The sequence below is a fragment of the Talpa europaea genome (genome assembly GCF_964194135.1).
Source record: "Talpa europaea genome assembly, chromosome: 10".
NCBI lineage: Eukaryota > Metazoa > Chordata > Mammalia > Eulipotyphla > Talpidae > Talpa > Talpa europaea.
Window position 1 is genome coordinate 65,396,014 of NC_140077.1, and position 27,490 is coordinate 65,423,503.

Genomic DNA, 27,490 nt, shown 5'->3' on the forward strand with positions numbered 1-27,490 from the left:
TGGGGGCTGCATCTCCCCGAGCAGCCTTGCCAGGGTTCCTCGGGCCCCAGGCTCGATCCCCCAGGCCTCCCTCGTTCCCACAGCCGTCCCGGGTGCCCTCTCCACGGCTGGTCCCCCGGGTCCCATCGGTCGCTAGGCTGCGGCCTGGGGCTCCGGGCCAGGTGGCGCGCGGGTGGCTGCGGCAGTGCCGGTCCCGGTGCAAATGGCGGCGGCTCCCGGGCGCTCGTGGGTCCAGGCGCGCAGCGCGTACGGTGCGAGCGAGGCTCTGCGGCGCGCGGGAGCGCGGGGGCGGGACCACGGGCCGCAGCCCAACGGGCCGGTCTCTGAAGAGGTCCGTGCCCCGGGCCGCCTGGCTCGCCTGCGGGGGCAGCTCCGGGCCGAGGCGGCGGCGCGCGCGGACGGGCCCCGGCTGCTGCGGCTGGTGGAGCGCGCGGCGGCCGGGGCCGGGGCCGGCGAGGCGGGGCCGGGAGAGCGGGCCGCCGCGCGCAGCAGCGGGTCCGTGTGCTCGGTGTGCGGGGAGCCGCGCGGCGGGGCCACCTACCCCGCGGGCGTCTTGGAGGTGAGCGAGCGGCGGCTGCAGGAGGGCCTGGCGGCTGTGCGCGCCGAGCTGGGCGCGGGGCTCGAGGCGCTGCGCGCGGAGCTCCGGGCTGAGCTGGAAGCCCTGCGCGCTCTGCTGCCGGCCCCGCCCCCGCCGCTGCCCGCCCGCCGCGAGCCCCGCGCTCCTCTCCGCGCGGCGCCCCGCGGCCAGGCCCTGCTGCGGGCGCTCGGCACCGTGAACGCCCTGACCGCGGTGTCCGGGCCTCCCGATGACGCCCCGAACGGCCCAGCAGACGGAAGCGCGAACCGGGCCCCGGGCCGGAAGAACTTCAAGAAGACGCCGGTGCCGTCCGGGGCCCTGCAGGGCGGCGGGGATTGAAGGAGACGGAGCCGGGCTGCTCAGAGGCCAGATTCTGGAGGCGCCGCGGCTGGGCGAGTGGACAGACCCTCCCCTCTCGTGGAGCGGCTTGGAGCGAATCTCGACACCGCCAGTGAGTGCTCCGGGATTGCGGTGTGAGGCGCGGGATGGGCAGAGGCTGAGGGAGCGTGGCTGACCGAGAGGCTCGGCGATCACCGCTGGACACTGGATCTGGGCTGCAGGAGAGGGGGCGTCCCTTCTGGCCTTAGAGCTGGGTACGACTCTGAGCCACAGGCAAGTCAGCTCGGCAGGGCAGCAGGGAGAGCCCAAGGGCCTGCCACCGCAGGAATCCACAGCCTCGCGGGAGGGGATGCAGGGTTGGTTGGTTCTTTTTCTTTAAGAGTCTTGGGGAGAAGGCAGGGCCTACATGCACTGGAGTAGAGGGTGAGCCCTACGCATGAAGCAACAGACACCAGGAAACCGAGCGGCTGGGACATTGTCATCTGGACACAGCATCACTCAGGACGGCAGCCAGACCCCGGCCAGCTTCACCCCACAGTGACCCGCTCACTGGAGAGGACTGTGTGACAGCACATCTCTTCAGTGTTCCTTGGGCTCTTTAGTTTTGCTTTGAATAGTGACACCAAAGGACACTTACACCTTAACTTAGCCTCACCACAGGCAGTCACCTGGACATGAGTGTCTCCAGAAAGTGTCTCCCTACCCTCAGATGCCATAGTCTCACTTCCCGGAGTGTTACCTAGCATGGTTTCGCGTCGGACAGCCCCTTCACCAGCTGTCCCTCTCACCAAGACACACCCAACCAGTGCAGCATGTAGCAAAGCCTGGAACCAGCAGCTTCTCTCTTCCTGGCCTTGGGGAAAGTACCTGTATCATCATTTAATCACACACCTTTCCTTGGGTCAGCTTATTTTTAAATAAAATGTACAAACTTAGACTTTAGTAGGTGGTATTTCTAAGGCTTGCTAGCTTTTTCCTTCCATCCAATCAGGGGACTTCAGACAGAAATGTAGCCTGGGAGGGCACCCTGCCCTCTGAGAGTGATCTGCTGGAAGTCCAGGGACTCTGGATGGGGGTCTGAGGCTGGCTGTGGTGAGGTGGGGGAAGGGACTTAGGACCTCTGGGTTGTGTGGCCAGACCCACTGAGTCCTCATACTTGCTTCTGTGGGAGAGGCAGTGCGCCCAGTCACACCCACTCCCCCCATGCCCAACCCCCAACCATAAAAGACCAGCGTCACTCTGCATCATTTATTTTGTGAAATAATGTCTCATCTGAGTCCTGGGCACCCTGCCAGAGCCCATCGGGCTAACAGGGCAAGATGGGGGTGGGGGACAGGCCTGCCATATGGATGGAAGCACCAGGAGAGGCCAAGATGTGCCCAGAGATGGGCTGCTTTGGGCAGTTCTCTGTGAGTGGTGGGGGGGCAGGGGCAAACCAGGTGGGGGCAACCTGAAGATAAGAGGATGGTGGGGAAGGAGGGAGGAGGGCAGCAGCACTCAGGGAAGGGCTGGCAGCCTCACATGCCTGCCCAATTGTTAGCACATCCATGAAGACTGTCCAGAGCACCATAGGTTCTCAGTGGGCATAACCAGGGACCCGGATGAGCAGTAGTAGTAGTAGGCAAGGCCCAGCATGCCAGGCAGCAGTGAGGCCAGAAGGAAGTTGTAAGCCAGATTCAAAGAAACTGCTGGGCAGTGGCAGGGAGACAGAATTGGTTCCGACTTCTTTGTGGCCCAATACACCCCAGCTGGGGGGCCACATAGGGGCTCCTCACTGGGTTCTTCAGTTCCAACATAAGGGTGGAGAAGTCTGAGTTCACTTCTGGGAGGGGATCCAAGTGAGAAGGGCTCTGAGCAGGGGAGTCTTCAAAGGGGAGGACTCTAAGAAGGGTCCTGGGGAGAGTAGGCTCCCAGTGGGGGAATCTGGGAGACCTGTTGGGGTAGGGTCACCCACAGTTACCTGCAGATCAATGACGTCCTACTGGCCCAATCTTCTCACAGAACTATTTAAATTCTATAAACCTTGTAAATCCCCAGTTCCTTCCCCCACCCACCCCCTGGGACTCCCCAGACTACCCTGATCATTGTGCAGACCTCCTCGGAGCTGTTTCTGGGAGGCAGGAGTCACATAACTCCTTCCTCTCACTGACAGGAGTCATGTGGCACTTTTTTTTTTTTTAAAAAGATTTATTTATGCATACAAGAGCTGGGGTACAGGCCAGAGGTGTGGGGGGTGAAAGGATTCACCAGAGACAGAGTAGGGAAAAGAACAGGCAGATTGACCAAAGTACACTGCTGAGAGGAGCAGCGGGCGAGGCAGGAGAGGTCTGCTACACCATGTGGGTTGCTCCCTGGCCGGCCAGGGGATCGAACTTGTGCTGCAGAGGCTGTGGCATGTGGCGCTCCTGTCAACAGCGTGGCCAGCACTGTCAGTCCACCAGGGTGACCTTGTGCACCCCCCCCAGGCCCTGGGACATGTCATGTGGACCACATGTCTGTGGGGAGGCATAGACTTAGGGAGGTGTCCAGCTCCCTTGCCCCTAGCCTTCATGGGGCATTCCCCTCTACCCCACACCAGAGCCCACCTCCGTGGGGTGGTTGTGCCAGCTGTGTTGTGCCCTAAGCCTCTTCCCCGGGTCCTCCCCGATGCAAGTATAGCTGCAGTGCCCAGTAGGCAGGGGCAGCCCTGTGTCCCATGTCTCTAAGTAGCTCTGTGGGCCAGTGTCCTTGTAGGGGCAGCACTTAAGGTGAGAGCATGACACCCTTGATCTCCCCCATCCACCCACCTCTTGCTGTTAGGCCACAGGGCGTGCTGCTGAGTTCTGACTGCCACCCCTGTGTGACTGTGGGGGTTATGACTACTCTGCGGGTCCTGCTGATGTGAGATAGTTGATTTCTGGCCAACTCTGGGGTGATGGAGGCCATTAATAGGATTCCTGGCCCCTGTTGCGGGTATCTTGATCACTGTGTTGAGTCACTTGGGGAGATTTTGGTTCATACATGGGTCTGATCCTTATGTAGAAGTTCTTAACCCACCGTGAGGGTCAGTGACATTGTGGAGGTTCCTGACCCCCTGAGTGAGTCCTGTATGTTGACCCCTGTATGTCATCTCATCTCCAGTGGGAGGCTCTAAACCCTGTGTGTGTGTGTGTGTGTGTGTGTGTGTGTGTGTGTGTTCCTACCTCCTTCAGGGGGTAACTGTCCCTATCTGTGGGGAGTCCTGACTCCAGATTACTGACCCTTAGAGCCATCATTCTCCAGGGCCCATGGACCTGGAGGTGCTGAGTCATAGCCTGGGAGGAGGTGTCCACAGCAGGGTGCCACTGGACCAGGGAAAGGTGGGTGTTGATATGGGTCTGGGCTGAAACCCCACAGGCAAGGGCCATCTCCTTCCAGTAGGTGGGTCTGGGATCTGTAGGGTGGACTTGAGGATACAGAGAGGAAGGGGGCCCCTCCCTCTCACACATAGTCAGAGAAGAGCCCAGACTCAGAAAATCCTACCCCCTACCCCCCGCCCCAACACCTGGACAGATCACCACTGGCAATGCTCTCCCTCTCCAACCTGGCCTGGTCACAATGCTTGCAACACCATCACAGAGGCAGGTACCACACAGGTCACACTCTGACATAGTCACCTGCAGACCGCCCAAGAGGGAAGTAGGGTGGAAGGATCTGTTCCCTGGCAGTTACCCACCCAGCTGGGGACCTCTAGGACCTGCTCACACATGGGCCAGCTACACTGACAGGCTTACAGGCCCAGCCTGATTCAAGCAGGTTGGTACACATAGCAGGACTGGAGGTCACAGTAGCCATGGATCCTGACATGCCTTAGAGGGCAGTCACATGTGTGCTGCCTAGTACCCATCACTGCAGCCCATTCTGTGCCTCCTCTGCAGAGAAGCATGGTGTGTAGACCTCCTTCTGGGCACACTTGCAGCACTGTCTGGTGACCATGGGAAACACACTGAGTCCATGCACCCTGACATTGTCCTCACCTCACTTTGAGTCTGGCCAAGTAGCAGCAGCAAGTGCCTGAGGATAGTGGGCAGTGGGCTGAGTCCAGCACAGATCCCTCTCCCCTATAGCTATAACCCCAGTATCTCCTCCCCCACAGAAACCCTCAGTGGCAGGACTTAAGGGGGAATGGCCAGAGAGGGTGGGTTTGAGCTCAAATGGGCAGTCTTGGTGCTTACTCTTTGGGGCCACACGTCACGAGAGGCACAGCGAAGGCGAGTGCCTGCCTCGGAAACATGGTGCAGCAGTGGCTGCAGCTGGGGAGGAGTGGAAAGGGTGGTGGGCAAGGTGGCCAGCAAGGCTGCTGTTTACCTCTTAGAGTGAGGGCTGGGCAGGGCTAAGAACCCAGGACCTGTGGGCTCTAGGGCTGGCCACCACTAAGGGGCAGTGCCAGTAAAGGTCTGGAACAGGGAAGGTGGAGTTGCCAACTCTAGATCACAAACCCAGGGCCGCAAGGTGGCTGTGGCTGCAACAACCACCAGCATTTTTACCTAAGTGTGACGCTTTACAGATACCCTCAAATAAGCCTAGGGGCCGGTTTTATGACTTGAGACTATGAAACAAAGGCTGGGGCCCAGGAAGGGCTGTGAAGCCACCTGCAAGGATGGACGTTCAAGAGGGAAGGCACCCTGGATTCTAGTGTCCTTGATTTGTAGACTGCAGTGGGGAAGGCTCAGTGAAGGTGGGTCTTGGGCCTTCAAGATCATAGCCTCCCTCCTATTTGTGCCTCCCACCACCCAGCCAGTGTGACATGAGCCCTGCCCTGGGCCACCCCTCTTCACAGCAGCAGACTTTAGGCTGTGGTCTGAGTCCATGTGCTCCGCTTCTCCACCCCTTAAGAGTGGCCAGGAGAAAAAGTACTCTGTCTGGAAAGGACTCTGTATCCACACACTTTAAGTAAGCACAACTAGGCAGGCAGGTTTTGGAAACTGCAATACGGGTACATCTGTATCAGCTTCCCTTAAATCGCAAGTGAGTGCCAAGGCTCTTTCAACCTTGGGGGAGACAGCCTCTAACCTGTGGAGCACTGTCCCTGGTGCTGAACTCACTCAAGGCAACCAGCACCACTGTTCAGCAGATGTGTTTAGAGATGAGGGGCCACCTCCTTAAAGTTCCTAGTCCTGCCAAGGGACTCACTAGTTCCTTTCCTAGCCACAGTCCTTGGTGATCTGGCGGTGGAGCACACTGGCCAGGAGGATGGGTTAAGAAGGCAAAGCTGAAGCCCACCCAAGGCTGAATCCTTCAGCATCACAAAGTGGGAGACTGGGAAGGACAACTGCTGGAGAATAGGGGACTTTTCTCAGAGCCCCTCAGCTGCCTCTGGCTTCCACAGATGGATGGTACCACTACTCAGTCCACCCATTTGTGACCTGGCCCCAACTTGGCTGGAGCCTCCCACTCCTGCTTTGGTCACACCAAGGAATCTGCACACCTCTTCCAGAACACAAGTTTATTTGGCATTTGGATGAAATGGTTCTCACAGCATCTTAAGAAAAAGATTAGTGCCAACCCAACCAAAAATAAACCCAAACTAAAAACCCTTAGTGAAAACATAACAAACAGGCATTGAGACAATGTACAGTATTTACTCCCCCCGCCCCCCAGGCAGGTCCGGGGCCTAGTGTGCATGGAGTGCGCAGGGCCCAGTCTCTCACAAGGGCACAAGGCTCAGCCAGGGCTGGCCTCTGGATTCTCATCAGACCATGGAGCACAATCAGATCTTACAAAGAGGGTGTCTGGACCGGAGGCCGAGGACAGCTAGAGTCTCTCCAGTTTTCCTGTCACAATCACCTTCCAGCAGAGCTCAGGTCCCAAGCAGCAAGTGAGGGTGTGGAGCGGTGCTGTACACAGCACTTCTGCGCAGCCCAAGGGAGTCAGCTGAAAGGCCCTGGACAGACACCCAGTCTCCAGAAGCAGCCCCATCCTCTGTCTGCTGCAGGTCATGCCTCCTTCAGTGCCTTCCACACACCTCACTGTCCCTGCAGTCCTTCAGTCCCCAAGGAAGTCAACCCCCATCCCACACATTTGGTGCCAGCTGCCCTGTCCTGTACTCACAGTTCTGAAGCCTGGGGCAGAGAAAAGGGAGCTAGGACGGACCCTGGACTATCAGGGACAGACCCCGCTGAAGCTCCCCCAGGGTGGATACTCCAAAGCAGGCACACTTGGGACCCTGCCCTGGCACCAACAAAGCCTCTAGTGGCTGCTTCAGAACTTAGCTGCCCTGCACCCAGCACCCTGGAGGCTCAACATGCCTCCCACTTTGTTTTCAGTAGCCAACATGGGGCACACATTCCCAGGATGCCATTTTTAAAGGAGTGTCACTTCAGCAAAGAGTGTGTGGCCTGCTAGGCATGGGCAGCCCCATAGCACTCTGGCTCCCATGATTATTAAGCCCAGAGGCAGTTAAATGACAAAACTCACCTCCGGCCAGTTTTGGGGATGAAAGTCACGTCTGCTGGGGCAATTCAAGAATCTTACTCCATACCGGAAGAACAAAATGGGTTTCCAACCAGAATGTGAGAACTCACTTAGAACTGAATGAGCTCTGTTACCACAGAGCAGCACAGAACACCCACGTCAAGTCAGCTCTCCCCTCACTGCGTCTGGTCTGGAAAAGCCACTGGGCTCTGCAGAAGCACAGACCTGGCCTCGCCTCAGTGCCATAGCTGACCCAGGACAGTGGAGCCCCATAGCCGAGTTCCTGCATTCAAGTTCCCGTGCACCACCATCACCTGCAAACACTGGACACATACATACAAACACAGACACACAAAAGATGCAGACATTCAACGTAGAAAAGATATGAATGTGCTAAAAATCGCACAGAACCTGCGTAATCTCCAAACCTCAGAAATGCTAAAAGCCCTGTGTCAGGAGATAAGACCTCTGCCCAGGAGCAGGCAACAGGGTCCCTCAATCAAAAGGCCCCGGGGCAGGGTATCCAGCACCCCCAAGCTGCTGGGGAGGACAGGAAGGAGCATGCGGCCTCCAGCAAGTGGCTCCAACGGTGGCGGTGGTGTGCAAGAAGTGGACTTTCAGGGGATGGACACAGCCCAGGAGGATAATTTCAGCTACCCCTCCCCCCCCCAGGAAACAATCCTTATGGCACAAAGTGGGGAGGGGGCAGGCCAGGCCCAGGGCAAGCTCAACAGGAGGTGGGCTGTAGAGTGTAGCATACAGGAGACAACACAGTCCCCAGAGCCCCAGCAGACAGTCCAGGGCCAGGACACGCATGCCTGGCCAAGGGCCCCAGCCCAACTCCAGTTGTCTCTGGGGGAACCATGCACAGCAATGCTGGGGAGAAAGTGGATGGGGTGGGGCCAGGTCTCCTAGCACAGAACTGGGCTTTGCAGAGTCCAGCTGGAAAGATGGAGTATAGAGTTCAACCTCCTTCCGACCTGCATCAGAGCTGGATGTCTGGTACCAGAGCCACAGCCCCCAGTCCAGGAAGGGTCACCCTGAATGTTCACAGCTGGACCTGTGGGGGCCATCCCCAGAGCAGCCACGGGAAGAGACCCATGGCCCAGAAAATACTGACAGTGCACACACAATCCAGCACTGGCAGCAGCCCTCCTGTGCAGGGGCCAGTGAAGCACCCCACGGCAGCCCGCACTCCAGCAGCCCTGGGCTCAGTGACTGGTCAGCAGGCCCTTCCGGAGGGTGTACTTCAGTGAGCAGCCCACCAAAGCCCCTGCCTGTGCCCACAGTGCCTCCTTTGTTCCCTACTTTTGAAACGTGTGGTCTGAATAAACTTAGTCACTCTGCCATTTAAAAAGTAAAAGACAGTGTGACCCAAGCTCTGTATGTTTTTGAAGCCCTCAAGGAGACTTCGTGCAGGTGTTCACTCGCTTGGGAGACAAGCAGGTCTACTGTTACCACTGTGGGTGGGAGGGCAGCAATGCAGCTGGGTCCAGGCTCTTTCAGGGGCCCTCAAGTCTCTCGTGTGGAATCAGTGTCTCGTAAACAGCAGACAGGTGCTCCCCACCCAGGGGGCTGCAGGCCAGGCCATCTTTATACCATGGTGTTGAGGGGACTGCGGCTATGGCGGCTGCCCCCTGGCAGCACCTCTGTGGCTGGCGTGTTCCCACTCTGGGTTGGGTCAGGGGGTACAAGCAGGGCGCTGCTGCTGTCAGTCGAGTCTTCCAGGTCTGCCAGAGATGTCCCTGGGGGCAGAGACTGCTCCAGGTGCTGGGGCAATGTATCTTCACCACCACCATCCCCTGTAGCTGGTGGGCTGGCCTCTGCTGGCTCAAAGGCATCATCATCTGCAGGAGGAGACAGAGGGGTGTCAGCAGGGTAGGGGGTCCTGTTTGGGGGAAGAGGGTGGGCTGGATGTAAGTGGGAAACACTCCTACCTGAATGGTCCCACTGCTGCTGTATGTATGTGGGGGGCAGTTGTGAGCAAAGCACAGTGTGTGGTAGGACATGCTTTGACAGGGTCGCCAGAATCAAGAAGATGGGGAGAAACCCTCTTAGACTCAGTGGGGGTCAAAGCAGGCCTGATGTGGTATTAGGGAGATTCCAGGCTGGGGTAGGCAGGTGACAAGAGTGTGCATGGCCCCTGGAGCAGGAGCCTGGCCAAGGGCCCCAGCTGGAATATGGGGATGAAGCAGGAGATAGAACTAGCATAGGCATCTCCCCAAAGCATGTAGGTGTCTGCAGAGAGCTTGGGTGTGAGGAAGGCTTTCTGGAAGTTCACTGATATCAGCATGCCCGCTCCTCATTACCACAGAGGAGCTTTTCTCTGAAAGCTCAGGGCACGGGACCCCAGGCCCCAGGACCCTAGCCTCAGCATCCTGCTGGCCTGCCCTAGGAAACATTTGCTCCCCTGCAGCCTAGTCCATTGAGTTGGACCTGCAACCCCCCGCCCCCTAATGGCATCCTTTGCAGGAAGCTCTTTCTATCCTGGCTCCTTTGACAGCAGTGTTCCAAGGACAGGGGTTAAACCGAAGTCTTTTCAGCCTTGCAGGTGACACAAGAGGGATTAGCTGATCAAATAAACAAACAGAAACAGTCTCTGGATGCCCACTCTACTCCGGTGTGTGAGCAAGTAAGGCACTGTGGGCCTGTGTGGAACTGCCCACGATGGAGACCAGCTGTGTGCTTGTGTGTGGTGGAGCACGTGGGGACATCCACAATGCACACCAGGAGCAATGGGGGAGGCGCTGGCACCCCTTGTTTGCTGCATGCTTGGGGAGAAATGATTTCCCACAATATCGCAGGCAACAGACTCATATCCTCACGACACAGAACCAGCACTTTCTTCCCACTTCAGAAATGCCTCCCAACATGAGGCACTGTCACAATAGTGTCTCTTCAGGGGCCTCCCTGGTGGCGCAAGGGGTTATGTCTCAGCACCATGAAGCTATCTGCAGCTACTGCAGCACAAGGTCGATCCCTAGCCAGCCAGGGAGCTAACCCACATGGCACAGCAGACCTCTGCTGTCTCGCCTGCTGCTCCCCTCAGCAGTGTTTTCAGTCAGTCTGCCTGTTCTGATCCCCACTCTGTCTCTGGTGAATCCTCTCACTCCCTATGTACCTCTGACCTGTACCCCAGTTCTTGTATGCACAAATAAATAAATCTTTAAAAAAAAATATTATAGTGTTTCTTCAGCTCACCAGATGTGCACACATGTCTTACAGGCCTGGGGCTGGCTCTGGGTGGACCCGGCACCTATAGCTCTGGGCCAGCCTGGTCTCCATGACCACCAGTGCCTGTTTTCCAGATCTGCAGAGAGTCCTGCTGAGGCTGCCCCGAGGGCTGCTCACTAACAAGTGTTCATGGGAGAGAGACAAGAGGCAGGGTGACTGCTGGTAGTCATTCACATATGCAACCCTGGGAAGGACTGCCTACTGATGGTGCAGAGGAAAACCAAAGAGAAAGCAGAAAGCTGGAAAAAAGTGGAGGTTTACAGTCCTGCGGTCCCACATGCTAGGTGGATGATGATATGCTGCCCCCTCTCCCCAGGGGAAGCACCTGCAGGGTCATAGAACACGCTGTCCGGGTTGATGGAGGCCTCATAGGGTGGTGGCGGGTCATCAGGCTGGTCGAGATCTGGGTACTTGTAAGCAGTGTATGGAGGCGGAGGGTCATGGAAGTGAAAGGTTCCACCTTCTCCATCATCAGAAAGATGTAGCGGTGTGAGGCCTGTGCCAAACCCATCTGGACCGTAATCAAAGCCAGGAATCCTCCGGCCCAGGTTGAAGTGGTGCACTGGGCAATTGAAAGAGAGAAGCAACAGAGCCATGTCACTCTAAGAAGGCAGCATAGCTCTTGAGCCAGAACCCTCCCCTCTTCCAAAGCTGGACCAACCACCCCAGGCCAAGGGTGCTAGTCATTCCGTGTGTCAGTTCTGTGCCCACCTATCTACTCAAGAGTTCTGTCTCCTACCCAGGTCCCCACTTTCAGGGCATTGCTAGCCCTCACCCACATGTAACCTGTCATGAAATCCTGCTACTTCTGCTCAAGTCTCCAACTATGCGTTTCTTTAACCCATAACAGCATTGGGGCTTGCCTAGCTGACAGATTGAGGAGAACTGAGGGTCTCAGGGGGAATCTTGCTGGCCCAGATGAGAGCAGGACTGCAATAATGTGGGGCTTTCACCTGACCAGGCACCCTGGGAAGCACCTACGGTCCCCATAGCAGCAGATGCAGTCCCCCAGCATTTTTGCCACCTTGATTCTGAATCCTCTCCACTGGTGTGCACTGGCCCAGCCCTAACCACATGGGACTGAGCAGGGGATCCCTGGCCTGCTCACGAAGACAGGAGCAACTTCAGAAGCTCCATCAGGGACATGGGCCACTGCAGAGAGGCTTCTGGAGGACCTGGCCCACTGTGAAAGAACTCAGCTGGGGTGGGTGAGACACACGCTCTAAGTGGTCTAACCCAACTACAGGTGTCCACACTTCTCTGGCAAGTTATCTCCTGGCTGGAGGCCTACACTCAGGTCCAAGCCATAGGAAAGGATAACATCACTGACTGAACGCATGTGGTTGCAATTCCTGCTTGGGGCAAGGGTGAAGCGCCCAGGGAGCTGGCACAGTGGCTACACCCCTTGCTCCACATGCCCGTAGTGTCTCATTCCTGGCTGCTCCAGTGATCCAGGTGCGTGCTCAGCCCAGAAGCAGATGACTGAGTGGGGTGGAATGCCAAGGCATGTTTTGTCAATGTCTTATTTCTTCCCTACCCTGCTCCTGCTCCCACCTGAAGGGTGACAGCCTGGGGTGGGGCCTCCAGTTTGAGGGTAGGCACTCACAGTTTGCCCCGATCAGGGACTCGATGCGTTCCCGGCGCCTCTGGCGCAGCCGGTGGACCATGAAAAGGAGCAGTGACAGGATGAGGAAAGAGGAGATGCAGCTAACGATCAGACGCATCCCACTGGCCATGGAGTCAAACAGGCTGTTGCCATCTGTCACAAGGAGAGGAAGGAGACCTGCCATTCTTGGAAAAGATCCTGATCCCCAGGTGCTTAGCACTGCAAGACCACCATGACCCTCCACCACTAGGCCAGACACATGGACAAGGCACATTTGTTTCCTGAGTTCTTACACCGAACAATGTCTTAGAATAGTGGCAGAAATAAAAGAGCTCAAAATCAAGAATGCTATGGAGAAAAGGAGAAAAGCCTAACAAGGGTCAGAAGAAATGATCCCCTGTGACGGCCCCCTGCTCCAGGGTGCACAGGGGCCCTCCCCCCAGCTCTCTGGACTGGGTAACTCAGCACTTCCTTTGACAAGCTCCAGGCCTAGGCGGAATGCCACGTGCAAATGCCTGTGACTATCAGCGGGCGAGAAAGCCATCCTCTGTCCAGGACTGATGTCGCTAAGACAGTGAGAGCAATGCTTTGCAGGCTCGGGGAGGCGGGGGTGCGGGAACTGTAGAGACCACACACCCTTCTCCCCACAAACACGCACCTTCCCTATTCTACAGGGTGAATCTGAGCATGTTGGAGATGAGTTGAGGACAAAAAGCCTCCACATATGTGAGTGAGAAACAACACTGTAAGTAATTCTAAGTCCCATGAAGGGCTCCTAAACACAGGGAGAAGGGCACAGGATCAAAGGTGGGGGTTGAGTGTCCAGTTCGATGGTGGGCACAGGTAGGGTAGGGGCAGGGGAAGGGCAGAGAGGGTTTGGAGTGGAGTGTGATGCCACCTGAGGGGCCCTGGCTCAGGCAGTATGTGTGGCGGGAATCATGAAAGGGTCAGGGAAGCCAGTAAAGAGGCATCTGCACCACCTAGGGGAGTAAATGACAGTGGCCTGAACTGGGGATGATGACAGATGAGGGAGGTGAAAGCTGGGGAGCCATTTGGATTTGGATTTACATGCTTCGCTGATGGACTGCGTAAGGGAGTTAAGACTTGCTGGGCTGTTGAATAAAGGGCTAGGGAGTGGCTGAGAAAGGATAGTCACTCAGACCTTTTTTTGCAAATGAGACTTCACTGAGGCTATGAAGGAGTCCTGAGACTCCTTAAGCCACAGCCAAGGAAGTACACCCCCCCCCCACCACCTGACACCAACCCCTAGCACCCATGTGAAAGGAGTTCTCCAGACATGAGTGCTGACCTTTGCTACACAGCACCCAGTGTTGGGCCCCACAGGCACCCCAAGATGCCACAGCCTGACCTCTGCTGGTGAGTGTGGGAGGAGTGATGGAAATGTCCTCTTTGCTGGTGCATGGGGCATATGTCTCCTTCAGTCCTTCCCTTAAGGGGCTGCATCTTTCCACTGTCCCTATTGCCGGGGTATGAGTTGTAAAAAGCCAGAACAGGGACCTGACAGGAGGCACCGAACAGGATCAGGCATCCAGCCCCAGCAACTGGTAACTCTCTGATTTATCACCGACCCCCTACCAGGAGAAGAATTAAAGCTCAGGAGGCTGTGTAACTGGCCTGAATTCAGACCTAAGCTCCAGTACCATTGGGGTGGTGCCCAACATCCAGCATTGCTCGCATATGGAGGTCAGTCAGGGTTACCTGTAGTTCAGCAGGTAATCAGAGGACGGTAAGGATGAGCCCTCTGCTGGCCCCCTCAGAGCCCTCCTATTCTTCTCTCAGGCTTTTAATCAGTGGCTGTTCTAATTCTTGACCTCCTACCATTGGTGGGGAGCCCTGGAAAGTACTGCATGTGCATTATTGTGGTACCCACAATCTCTCAGCATGGGGGGAGGACACATGTGGAGAAAGTCCTCACACAGGGCCTGAGGAGCTGCTGACTCATTTGCCCTGCTCCTCTCCACCCTGGATCATGGTCCCTGTCAGAGTGAGGATGGGCAGGCTATTTCCCTGCAGTCGGTCAGCTCTGAGGTGGAGGCCCTGCTGTGGTGAGGCAGCTTCCGCAAAGGCTGCACCTAGACAGATCAGTGCAGAGGAAGTAGGGCCCTGGCCCAGGTGGAAACACGGTGGTGGGCGTGGGCTTCAACCTCCAAATTCTGTATTCCTGCATCCCTTCCACCTAAGTTCAGTAGGGGTCTCATTAGAGGGTACCCTAAATGTGCACCTGTACCCCCAACCACACTGTTACAGTATAGAATCAGGCACTGTCACCTAATTCCTAGAAAAGTAGCCCAAGGGTTCTCACTCTGGGCGACTCTGTATCGTTGCTCATGTCCCATATTTCCCAGAACATTTAGCAAGTCTAGAGACACTTTTGGTTGTGTCCCCCCGCCCCCCTTAGGGGATGGAAGTGCAACTGATAGCTAGTAGGCAGAGGCCAGAAATGCCACACAACCTCCTGTTGTGCTCATCAGTGTCTGGCCCCAGAAGTCAAAAGTGCCCATGTGGTCCTAGGCCTTCTCTGGCACACACCAGGGCTTGATTAGGAGCTTGCTAGAGAGCTGCTGAGGGTGGGACACATAATTCTCATATGACCCAGTATGAAGGAAGAGAACTTGTACTATTACATGTCATATATTTCCACATGCTCTCACCTAGGTGGGATGGGCCACTGGGGAAGCCAAGAGAGGTCAAGGTTCCATCCTGAATGGGGAAGGATGACTTGTGACCCACTGTCAGTCTCACCTGGGTCCAGGCACATGAACTTGCAGCATTCCTTGGGGTCCTTGCGGTATTGCTGACATCCTTGGGGTCGCTCGCAGAGGGCAGCCACACACATCTCAGGCTCCCCTCCATGGCAGGTACAGCTCAGGCACGGGTCATCTCCTTTAGGGGTGAAGTAGAACCCTTCATCCACCACATTGTCCTTGATGTCCACACATGTTTGACCTGCAACATGGACACATGCACACAGGTATGTGTTACCAACAAGGAGCCCTGACTCTCCTCACTTTTTCATATCAAATGATGGGGAAAAGTGTTTTTTTGACAAAATCAATACTCATTTATGATAAAAGTCTTGGCAAGTTAAAAGGGGAATTACTTCACCTTGATAAAGAACATCTACCCCCAAATCTACAGCTAACATTATACTTAATGAAAAAAAGAAATGACTATCCTGTCCATAAGAATGAGGACAAAGCAAGGATAGGATTTCTGCTCTTACCATTCTCATTTATTACAGTGCTGCAAATTCTTGCCATTATAGTAAGGCAAGATAAATAAAAGATACAGATTTTAAAGCGAGAAATAAGATAGTCTCTATTTGTAGATGACATGATGGTCTATTAGAAAATCCAAAGAATTCTACTAGAAAACCTCCTAAACTAGTGAATTCGGTAAGGTCACAGGATACATGTAACACACAAAGAACAAATCACATTTCTTCATATTGACAAATTAACATACAAAACAAAAATCACTAACAATAAACATGTAAGTCAAAATTTTAAATATAATTTATTATTGCACCAAAGAAAATAAGTTATACACTTAAGCAAGTATAAGATTTTCTTGCTAAAATATTACAAAATGCTGGTGAATAAAAAAAGAATAAGTAAATGGATAGGCATACCAAACTCATGGATTGGAAGATTTAAGATGTAAATCTCCCCATATTGATTTAGTAGCTTAATACAATTCTTAGCTAAATCCCATTAAGGTTTTTGTAGACAGATAAGTTTATTCTAAAATCTATATAGGAAAAGGATAGATCCTAAAACAGATAAAACAATGCTGACATGAATAAACTGGGAGTCATGACCTGATTAGCTACCGTAATCAAGACAGTTTTGGTATTGGCAGAGGATTAGACATATAAATCATTGGAACAGATAAAGAGAACCAAGAATTATATCCATACATAACTCACAGAGCTCAACTAAACTGTGACAAAGAAACAGAAGTAATTCAATGTAGAGAAGACAACTTATCAACAAATGGTGCTAGACCAATTGGACATCCATAGGCAAGAACAACGCAACTTAACCTAAATCTCACACCTTATAAAAAAAATTTAACTCAAAATGGAAATGGACTTTAATATGCAACTGTAACTTCTAGAAACTCTTTAAAATGTAAGTCTCTTTAGAGACTTGATATCAAAAGAACGATCCTTAAAAGAAAAAACTGATAAATTGGACTTCATAAGAATTTATAATGTCAACTCATCATAGTCCATGTGAAGAACATAAGTTATAGATTAGAAAAATATTTGCCAACAACACATCTGAAAAATGACTAAGATATAGGGTACATAAAGAACTCTTAAAAGTCAACAGTTAAAAAAATCAATAACCCAGTGAGAAAATGGACAAATGCCTCAAACACATTTCACCAAAGATGACAAAAAAGGACAAGCACATAACAGGTTGTTTCATATCATTGTTGTCAGGAAAATGCAAGTTAAAATAAAGAGACAGTGCTAGCTACCTGTCAGAGTGGCTAAAAAGCACAAATAATGAGGACAGTACGCACTGACAAGGATGCAGAGAAAATGGATTGCTCAAATACTGCTGGTGGGAATGTAAAGTGGTACATACTCAGAAAAAGCTTCCTAATTTCTAAAAAAAACCCAAATAAGTAACTATCACATGACCTAGCAATGCCACTCCTGGGCATTTATACTAGACAAAAGAAAACTTATGTTCACACAAAGATCTCTACACAGTGTTCTCAGCAACTTTAACTGGAATAGCCAAAAAACTGGACATCTGCCCAGATGTCCTTCAACAGGTGAATGGTTAAATGAACTGAAACAATACTGTGAAATTCTACTCAGCAATAAAAAGGAATAACTATTGACATACTAAGAATTAGGATGACTCTCCAGGGAATTATACTGAGTAAAAAAAGCCAATCCTGAATGGTTACATAGGCCACGGTTCAATTTACGTAACACTATTGAAATGAAAATATTTTAGAAATGTTAGAGGTTGCAAGAGGTTTCTGATGGGACAAGGGTAGGAGGCAGGTGTGCGTATAGCAGTAGGCAGTATCTCTCTGATGCTGGAATTCTCTTTTCTTGACTACTGGTGGATACTAGAACCTGAGTGGGTGATACAATATTATAGAATTCACACATGCACAAATGAGTGCAAGTAAAACTGCACACACCAGAATGAGATCAGTGGACCTGGTCCAAGTCAAAACCCTGATGTGGTATTATGCTATAGTGTTGAAAATGTTTGTTTTGGGAAACTAGGCAAAATGCATAAAGAATTTGTCTTATTTCTCTTTTTAAATGCACATTAATCTACCAGCATCAGCCCAGGTATCTATGAAAAGCATTGACCCATGAAAAACCCACAGGGAAGGGAAAGCTGCTCCAAACAGAGGATGCTGAGATCTGTGGCCACCTTCCCTGCCTTGTACCACACAGTGTGGCTCCTGGGGAGTTAACACTCTCCATCCCACTGCAGAGAGGACTGGGTCATGGGAGGGAGCTGGCAGAGGGATAGGGAAAGGCTGTGACACCATACACTGAGGAGGGGGAACAGTTTTGATGGGGCAAAGAAGTCAAACCAGGAGTGGGAGGGGGAGCAGCAGAGAGCAGGGGAGGTGACCAAAGGAGTCAGAAATTCCAAATACATCTCACGGTTTAGAAATCCTCAGTCACGACTCTCAAGTTACTACCCACACTGAGGGGAGAGCTAGATGTACTGCCTCTACCCTGGGAAAGAGAAATGTCCATTGCTGCCAGGTCACAGAGCTGAAGGGCAGCTCAGCAGACTCATCCTCACCACGGGTCCTGGCCCAGGCTCTGCCCTCACCCCCAAGGCACCTGCACTCCCAGAGCAGGTGTTAGCCCACCAGGGCACTGCCACACCATCATCAAGCGGGCCCCGCTGCTGAGCATCGTGAGGTCAAGGTCCACTCCAGGTCTCCAGGAAGGTCCAGAATTGAGAAAGCCACCTTCTCTTGAGTGGCCCCCTCCTCACAGCTTACTAGAGGCAGTGCACTAAAGGTGTCTTACTTCTTTTACACAGAAATGAAGACTTCTTGTAGCAGTTCTCGGCATGCCAGCTGTGCAGGTCATGGTGGCGGAGAGTGGGGAAGTGAAAGCACTGCAGCTGGGCACAGAACATGCTGTCGCTTTCAGACATGGCCGAGGCAAAGATGGGGTCTGGGGGCAGGAACACCTCTGAAGAACCTGTGGTGGCGGGAGAGAAGGGAGATGGCCATTATAACACAGTGTCCACACAGCAATCAAGTGCAGTCCTCACAGGGACCAAGACCAACTCACTCTAACCTAGACGACCCATCAAAGAGCATGTGGTCCAATGAGTGTCAGCAGTTACTGAGGCGACAGCATCCATTCGCTTGTAACCCCATCTGGCCCCTCTGAGCACAGCACTGGGTTACACAGTTACTGAGGCGACAGCATCCATTCGCTTGTAACCCCATCTGGCCCCACTGAACACAGCACAGCCTGACAGGACCTAGTTTCTAAAGAGCCAGAGAGCTCCAGATAAGGGTCTTATTGATGTGCCCTGTGTACCCCAAATGCCTGCTTGTGTGAGTGAGGCCTGCTAATATTTGTTAAATCAGCAAGGGAGAGTGGTTAGGAGACTGTGTTAGAACCCTGGGGCTACCCTCATGGAGTGCCTAACAGAGTACCACAAACTCAGTGGCTTAAAACAACACAAATTTACTGTCAGTTCAGTCAAGGTGTCGGGTTGGGGGGGGGGGCACATTCCCTCCAATTCTCTCTAGGAGAGAATCCTTCTTGCCCCAGCTTTTAATGGTCCTACACTTCCTTGGCTTGTGGCAGCATCACTCCCATCTCTGCGTGTGTCTTGACGTGTCCTCTTCCCCTCTTAGAGGGATACTCGGGATGACTTTATCATAAGACACAAGTGAGTTCATACTTTGAGGTTCCAAGTGGACATGAACTTGGGGGAATGCTGCTCAACCCCCTGAAGTTGCTAGTTGAAGAAAACCACCTTTTTTGTGGGAATTTTTAATTGGGAATTAACCACCTTTGTCAGATGCTGGCAGAGAAGGATGAGGAAATCTTTAAGAAAATGGAATATGAATGTCATAAGGGAGGCCAAATAAATTGAGGACTGAAAAGGTCTAGTTTGGCAAAGAGAAAATGGCCTTCACAGTCATTGGTTTCAGGAAACTTCAGCCCTTCCAACCTTGGAGTAAACAGGGCTTTTGACCAGCAGCGCCAAGTGAGGAGGCCCAGGTGTTCCCTTGAGCAGGTCAAAGGAGCCACCTCTGCTTACTTTCTGCTCTGTGCTGTTGTGTTGACAATACTCACTGACAAACAGGAGTCATGGGGCAACTGAGCAGTGTGGGATGCTGCCGAAAGAGCAAGATCCTGGCTTTTTATTGACAGAATAATCATACAGTATTGATTATATAGGCTAGGAGATCAAAAAGAAAGGATGGGTGAAAACTGAAAATGTGCTTATCTCTTCTAAGGCTTTAGGGGGGTGGTGAGTCTGCTGATCAGGCAGAGCCAGGAGAGGGCAGTGCTTAGTTGGCGATGTTAAAAAGCAGAGCAACAACATGAATTGGAGGGAATGTGCCCCTCCCCCCCCACCCTCCACCCTGACACCTTGACTGAACTGACAGTAAATTTGTGTTGTTTTAAGCCACTGAGTTTGTGGTACTCTGTTGGGCACTCCATGAGGGCAGCCCCAGTGCTCTAACACAGTCTCCTAATCACTCTCCCTTGCTGATTTAACAAATATTAGCAGGCCTCACTCACATAAGCAGGCATTTGGGGTACACGGGGCACATCAATAAGGAAAGACCCTTATCTGTGGAGCTTACATCTGAGTGAGGGGTGGAAAGAATGGAGACAGATGACAAATACCAGACCTAGTAAGTGAAGTATATGTGATGCTGGAAGGCCATCATTGCTACAGAAAAAAAGCAAAGCTTGGGCTTGGAGGTGAGGCAGCAGGTCTCAGGGTGGTGCCATGGGAGCTGTAAATCATAGCTCAGATTTATTACTATGATGCAGCAGTACAATACACCAGCAGCAAGAGGAAGGGAGAAATTCAGGCTTCCCAAGCACTCTCCCTCCCTGCAGAAGGGGCCCATGAAGCAGGCCTTTTGCCAGCAGTGAGCTACATCACAAGTCGGGCATTTCTGCCCAGGGCAGTCTAGATAATGACTCATGCCTGTCCATTTCCAGACTTACCAAGGGAAACTGGCATTCACTGTAAATCCCGCTGTCATTATGGTCCAGGCTGGCTATGCTATCTTGTCCTACCTTGCCCTCAATCTGTGGAAGAAGCGTGCCAGGGAGGGCGACAGTAGAAGCAGAGGTGGCATGCAGGAGAGCTAGGAGCCTGTGTGGAGCAAGAAGGTGAAGGCAGAGGGGTGGTGGGAGGTGAGGAGAGGCACAAGGTGCTGCTGGCCTCAGCGAAGACTGTGGCTCTGTGCAAGAACTGAGAGCCACAAATGGTGGAGAGCGTAAGATCGCAGGCCCCTCAGGCTGCTGTGAGAGGAGACTTCAGGGGTGGGGGGAGTGGAATTGTGCAATGAAACCAGGTAAGGGTGACCAGAAGTTAGGTGAGGAATGTCAGGTCCCATGGCTATGACCTGGAAATATGTTTGAAAGGGTGTGTGAGGAGTCAGGAAAGACCTTTAGGGCTGGGATCCAAAAGTTCCTCTCCAAGCCACCACGGCTTCTTGAAAAACCTTCACCCTTGACACTTGCTCTGCCAGAAGGACCGGTGTTCACAGAACGGCACACAAATAGGTATTCTAACCGGAAACCAGCAGCCACACAGGCGTTGTGCCATGGTACCGCAGACCCCTACTTGCAGCCCTTTCCCTGCCCACCCAGTGCAGCAGACCTTCAGCTAGAGATGGGCGGCAAAAGTTTCGAGATGCCCTGCCCATTCCTTCTACACACAAGCTGCTCTTAGCTCAGCAGTGCCACCTCATCTCTCCTGCCATCCTGTCTCCTCCTGCATACCTCTTGGGCAGCTACTCCCACCTCTGTGTTGTGCCTGCTCCCTCATCCCCATGGCAGGGTGACCCTCACTCTTCCGACCAGTGTGCCGTCTGCCTGCACTCGCAGGCTGTGAACCTCTCAAGGCAGGGCCTCACTTTGTCATCTAGTTATCACAGCACCCATAAAAGAAGTCTGTGCTGGGCCCATCAGGAGCTGTGTGGATGCTCCCACATATGCCATTACTAAAGGCAGCTACCATTCTCTCAGCATTGTGTCCTTTGGCGAAGCTGCATCCTGACCTCGGCTAACCCCACCCCACCTAATAGTGCCCTCACTCAGAGGGCAGTCTCTGCACTGCACAGTCTAGGCCAGCCTGGGTCCTAGCCCTCTCTCTATCAACTCTCCCTACTGCTGACAGATGCTTCTAGATCCAAGGTCCCACCAGCAGGTCCCACAGGCATGAGACACAACATGGTGAGGACACCACGGTCAAGAAGACAGAGACCATGAAGGGCCTCCAAAGTGGCACACCTGGTCTTGACCCACTGTCAGGAGTGAGCCCCTAGCGGTGTAGACACTGAGACACAGGGGGAACAACTGGGGGCACAGTAACGAACAAATCTTTAGTAAGCAAACTATACAACACGTGGACATGTTAAACGCATGGTATGCGCTCACGTTCGTATTTTAAAATAAATATCAAGTGTGAATAACCAGAGACTGAAGTGACACTGTTTGCAGTAAAGATTGTGATGGGGGGAGATGGTGTATAGCATGTGGGGAAACACGGTGATTTTCAAACTTTGGGCACAAATGTTATAAAAGGCTCTCTGGGACGGCAGCTTCCCCCATCTGGGGCACGCTAGGAGTAGGTGTTACCAAGGCTCAGGGTCTCAGTACCCTGGGGCGGCTGACAAGCTGTGTAGACAGGATCCCAGAGGCAGAACTCCTCTCTTGGGGGACAGGCCAGGGTGCATGACCAGAAACCCTCAGAAGCCCATCCCTGAGTAGAGTCCCGAACTTAAAATGCACATGGGGAGTACCTGTATACATGTACAGTAAGTCTATACATACATGTAACATACAATCATGCCCACACACAATACATGGAAAGGGTTTGCCAACAATGACAAATATTTCAAATCCACTTCAGATCATCTTTGTGATGTGTCATCTAGGCCAGCCTCTCAGGCCCAAGTTTTGCAGCATGTGGGACCTGGTCAGTAGCTGTTCCTGGGAGCAGGGAAGGGAGGGCCCTGCCATTCTCTTATTTGCCAGCGTTGTGTTTTTAGTATTCTTTTCACTCTGCAGTTTCTTTTTTTTTAAAGATTTATTTATTTATACAGACAAGAACTGGGGTACAGGCCAGAAGTGCGGAGGGTGAGAGGATTCACCAGAGACAGAGTAGGGAGCAGAACAGGCAGACTGACTGAAATACACTGTTGAGGGGAGCACCAGGCCAGACAGGAGAGGTCTGCTGCACCATGTGGGTCACCTTCTTGGCCGGGGATCGAACTCGGGCTGCAGTGGCTGCAGACGGCTTCATAGGTTGTGTCTTAACCCCGTGTGCCACCAGGGAGGCTCCACTCTGCTGTTTCTTAGCAAAAATTTTTAAATGTTTTTGGTATGGAAAATTTCATATATATATATTGAAAAGTCTAGAAGAAAATCATGAATCCCACATTTCCCACTGTCCTCCATCCTGCTGTTTGGTTCCTACCCTTCCCCCAAATTCCAGACTGATGCAGCTGACCCTACACACAGGTGGTTTGGGTGTCCTGAAATCACACAGGAACAGTAGTATTTTTACACCTAAGAAAATCAATGAGTCAGCACCTATTACAAATCCATGTTCAACTTAACTCCCCTGGAGAGTGTGGCTCAGGTGGAAAGCAAGAGGGTGGAGCAGGGCCCAGTGATACCGCTGGGGTCAAGGCAACAGGAAATGAGGGGAGGGACTAGGGGCAGGGGCTCAGCTACTCACAACAGTCACCTTTCCTTTACGTTTCCTTGAACAACACAAATACACATACAAATACTCACAAAATCTATTTTAATTCCTCTACCTGACTGCTTTTGTTCAAGTTCTGAATTCTAATTCTGAACTTCTCTGTCTTAGAAAGCTTGTCCTTCCCTCTCTGGCCATGTCAGCTGCACACTTTATATGTTCATTTTTAAGGCCCAGTTAAAGTTTTAACTCTAAAGGTAATATGGACAGTCTAGAAATATGGCCATGTGAAAAATGACCTTGGGTTTCAGAGGGGACCCCAACTCCACACTAGGTCTGCAGGTGGGGCCTGAGCAGGGGGCTGGCCCCAAGCTGCCTGCCCATCATTAGAGCTTCCCCTCCATCTGGGGCCGTCCTTTCCATGCCTCCTCTACCAGGCACCCCTACAAGTCAGGCACCAGTAGTGAGAGGGCAGGAGGGAGGAGGGGAGCCCCCCTATGATGTCCTCCCAATTTCATATTCAGTGACTCCTCTGAGAGATCAGAAAGGCTTACCTTTGAATGCTACCTCCCAGTGACCTTCTAAGGAGTGGTTTCGGCCAGTGACAACATATTGATAGCCAACCCACAACCTGAAAAAGGGCAGAAACAGAAAAGGCCTTAGCATGGCAGCAGCCATGGACTCTGCGTGTGTTTAACAGCAGTGCTGGCTAACACTGCACAGCCTCCTGCAGGGTGTCTGGCTCAGAGCCAGCTGCCCCAGGCCCACAGTGTACGCCTGACTGCACACACTGTAGCACTGGGGGGCCAGACACACAGATCTGGCTGACTGCCACAACCAAAGGCTGAGTGTGTCCTTCACCCCAGCTTACCAGCCCAGCCTCGGAGCTGTCAGGCAGCAGGGCCATAGTCACTACAGGTGCCCTGGTGCAGTGCCATTCTGCCCCTTCAGCCTACTGCCATGCCTTCTCCTACCTGGAGGAGAGGGGCGCTTCCCCAACTGCTGGTCTGTGCCCTCTCCCTTCTCCATGGATTCACAACAACCTTGTCAGCTAGGAGTCCTTTTTCTCACTTTGTAGCTTCAGAAGGAGAAATAGTACAGTCTCACAATTAGCTGATGTCATGAGCTATATCTGTGGCACAAACCGCAGCTCAGGTCTTGAAATGAGGACTCTGCTCTGTCTTTACCTGCTACAGGTCACTACACTCCCATGGCAGTGAGGCAGGCTGCACAATTGCTGGGAGGGAGCACTGGGTGGCTGGTGAACTCTATGATCCACACCCCTCACTCCTGGCAGTGTGTATGGGGCAGCACACCACAGGTCTTAGCACACACATACCCCCAAAATGATGGGCCTGGGAAGTGTTGTAGTTTCCACAATTTCTTCTCAATGCTATTGAGCTTGGGGTAAAGGCCTGGAATGGAACCAGGGCCCGGCTAGTGTGAGCCCAAAGTTACATTCTTGCTCATGGAAAGCCTGGCAAAGTCCACTCTCTCAGTAGGAACCTCTGCCCACTGGTGAGTCCCTGTCATCAGCCCATGAAATCTGCTACCAAGAAGACTTCCTGACACAGATCCAGTACCCTATAATTGTACCTGAGCCCAGAGAGGAAAACCAATCCCCAGGCCTGTCTCTGACCCTCTAAGAGCCCCCAATTCCATCTCAATGCCCACTCTAAACCCCAAATCTCATGCTTCACTTCAAGTTGGGGATATGTTCTGAGAAATGTATCATGGGGTGATTTTCTTGTCACGTGACCATCATGGAGTGAAGTACACAAACCCAGACGGCACAGCCTACTACAGACCCAGGCTTTATGAGGTGCAGCTACTGGGACCACTGTTGTGTAGAGTCCGCTATGGACCGAAATACTGTTAAGTGACTCATGACTATATTTGCCACAGGGGTAGAGCTGCTCTCTCCCCAAGTGCTGGCTGCATTTGGCAGAGGCCATGGGCCCCAAAACCAAGCACTGGAGCCCCACCCCAGGACTCACTTGTGTTGGTCCTGCCAAGTGAAGCTCAGCTCTGGCTGGTCCCATTCCTGCGCCAGGACAAAACGCAGCTCCTGGTCAGTGGAAAAGGTGGCGAGGGAGCCATTCACACGCTGGCAAGTCTGCGCGGCGTCCCAGAAATTCTCTCCGCTCAGGTAGACCCGGTAGCAGCTGGCGGTGCCCTCATAGTGGTGCCACCCTGTCGGGCACTTCCCTAGGAAACATGAAGGACAGAAGGGGAGTTGTCCCCCAAATTAGGATCCTCACTCCAAAACGAAATGATGTCTGCTGCATCAGACAGCAGAGCTGAGAAATCACCCTAGAGAAATGCAGAAAGTGAGATTCACGGGGAAAATCTTGCTTCTAAGACAACTTTGTGAAACGCTCAAGTGTCCCTACCACATAAATACAACCTAAGGTACACAGATAGCAGGAATTCCGCTTATTTCTACAAAGTCTTAATTGATTTGGCAGTAAAGACTGGCTACCACATTCACTTCTGTAAAGTAAATTTCATTTTCCACATAAGTCTGGTTGACAAGAGGGCACGGCCCCCAAGCAGGCTCACTGCACACCCAGTGGGCATAAGCAGGGAGGTTTCCCCGACCTGTACTGTCTTCAATGAGCGAGACCCGGCTCTCAGGTCATTCCACTAGTAAGTTTTCAGCTTCCCCAGTCTACTCCTTGTCCCTTCATTTTTGTTCACCTCAGTTTGGCTAGTGCTCCCCTGCAACAAAAGCCCAGGTCAGAATTGGAAGGACATTGCAGGACTAACCCCTGGCTTCCACAGATGAGAAAATGAGGCCCAACTGGTTCCCCAGAAAGCAAAAGCCAAATAGCCAGTTGGAGTAAGTGTCTCCCTTAGCCAGAATGGGTCAAAAGTACCCTCTCAAGGCTGACGGGCCCCTCAGGTCACCAAGGACCCCACACTATACGAAAGCCTTGGGTAAAAGCAATGACCTGTTCTACAGGGTCTATGACCTGCAAGTGCTGGGGTCCCTACTTCCTAAGGGTACACTGATGAAGAGTGATAATTTCTTAATAAAGCCAGTTATTTTTAAAAATGCTATTGTTACATGCATCTATATCCAGTGGAACTGGATATTTCTTTTTTTTTTTTCAGTTTTCCTTTTTTTTTTTAAATAATAAATTTTATTTTTATATTCCCCATACAATTGCAACCCCCCCATTCTGACCCCAATCCCTCCCTTCCCGCCCCCCCCAAAAGTGTCTCTGGTTCATAGTTTTTTGTTGATTTTGATTTTCACTTTCTTATAGTTATTCATTTTTCTGGTCCCTTATTTAAGTTTTCTAGATTCCTGCTATGAGTGAGACCATCCGGTATTTTTCTTTTTCTTTCTGGCTTATTTCGCTGAGCATGATCCCTTCCAGCGCCATCCATGTTGCTGCAAATTGCATGTGTTTATCTTTTTTGAATGCTGAGTAATATTCCATGGTGTATATGTACCATATCTTCTTGATCCAGTCATCTATTTTTGGGCATTTGGGCTGTTTCCAAAGCTTAGCTATTCTGAACAGTGCTGCTATAAACATAGGGGTGCAGGAGCTCTTTGGAATTGATGTTTCTGTGTCCTTTGGGTAAATACCTAGGAGTGCAATTGCTGGATCATATGGAAGCTCTATGTTTAGTAGGTCCAGAAATCTCCACACAGCTCTCCATAGTGGTTGGACCAGTTTGCACTCCCACCAACACTGCAGGAGAGTTCCTTTTTCTCCACACCCTCGGCAACATTTGTTGTTGCTAGTTTTTTTAATATGTGCCATTCTCACTGGTGTAAGATGGTATCTCATGGCAGTTTTAATTTGCATTTCCATGATTACAAGTGATGTTGAACATTTTTTCATATGCCTGTTGGCCATTTGCATTTCCTCTTCAGAGAAGTTTCTTTTTAGCTCTTCTGCCCACTTTTTGACTGGATTTTTGTTTTTGTTGTTGTTGAGTCTCATCAGCTCTTTGCAGATTTTTGTGATCAGTCCTTTATCATTAGTGTTGTGTGCAAAAATGTTCTCCCAGTTGATGGGGTTTCTCTTTGTTTTTGTTATTGTCTCTTTTGCTGTGCAGAAGCTCTTTAATTTGATGTAGTCCCAGCTGTTTATCTTTGCCTTCACTATCACTGCTTTGGGTGATGTGTCTGTAAAGATGTCTTTGATGTACATGTCATGTAGTGTTTCGCCTATATTTCCTTCTATATATTTTATGGTTTCAGGTCTTATGTCTAGTTCTTTAATCCATTTTGAGTTGATTTTTGTGTATGGTGTGAGGTAGTGGTCAAGTTTCATTCTTTTGCATGTAGAGACCCAGTTTTCCCAGCACCATTTATTGAACAAACTTTCTTTGCTC

General features: G+C 52.0%; 2 protein-coding genes across 5 annotated transcripts in view; one reads left to right on the top strand and one right to left on the bottom strand.

Moving 5' to 3' along the window:
* Window positions 1–202: 202 nt before the first annotated feature.
* On the top strand, window positions 203–992 carry FAM246C (family with sequence similarity 246 member C; the record flags this gene model as incomplete). Its single annotated transcript, XM_084244728.1, has 1 exon — window positions 203–992. The coding sequence occupies one exon, from the start codon at window positions 203–205 to the stop codon at window positions 914–916; it is 714 nt and encodes a 237-aa protein (XP_084100854.1). The 3' UTR covers window positions 917–992.
* A 7,949-nt stretch (window positions 993–8,941) lies between these two features.
* The window catches only part of DGCR2 (DiGeorge syndrome critical region gene 2), a gene marked incomplete at both ends in the record, with an annotated part of 74,053 nt that continues 55,504 nt past the window's right edge, over window positions 8,942–27,490 (bottom strand). For 2 of the 4 annotated variants that reach the window (XM_084244918.1, XM_084244916.1), the window contains 7 exons: window positions 8,942–9,195; window positions 10,908–11,144; window positions 12,189–12,341; window positions 14,952–15,155; window positions 18,241–18,417; window positions 23,689–23,765; window positions 25,132–25,342. In XM_084244918.1, the coding sequence (XP_084101044.1) occupies window positions 8,942–9,195; window positions 10,908–11,144; window positions 12,189–12,341; window positions 14,952–15,155; window positions 18,241–18,417; window positions 23,689–23,765; window positions 25,132–25,342 (1,313 nt within the window). Of the gene's footprint in view, window positions 9,196–10,907; window positions 11,145–12,188; window positions 12,342–14,951; window positions 15,156–18,240; window positions 18,418–23,688; window positions 23,766–25,131; window positions 25,352–27,490 lie in introns of all 4 variants that reach the window. The other 2 variants (XM_084244919.1, XM_084244917.1) reach the window with 1 other exon arrangement.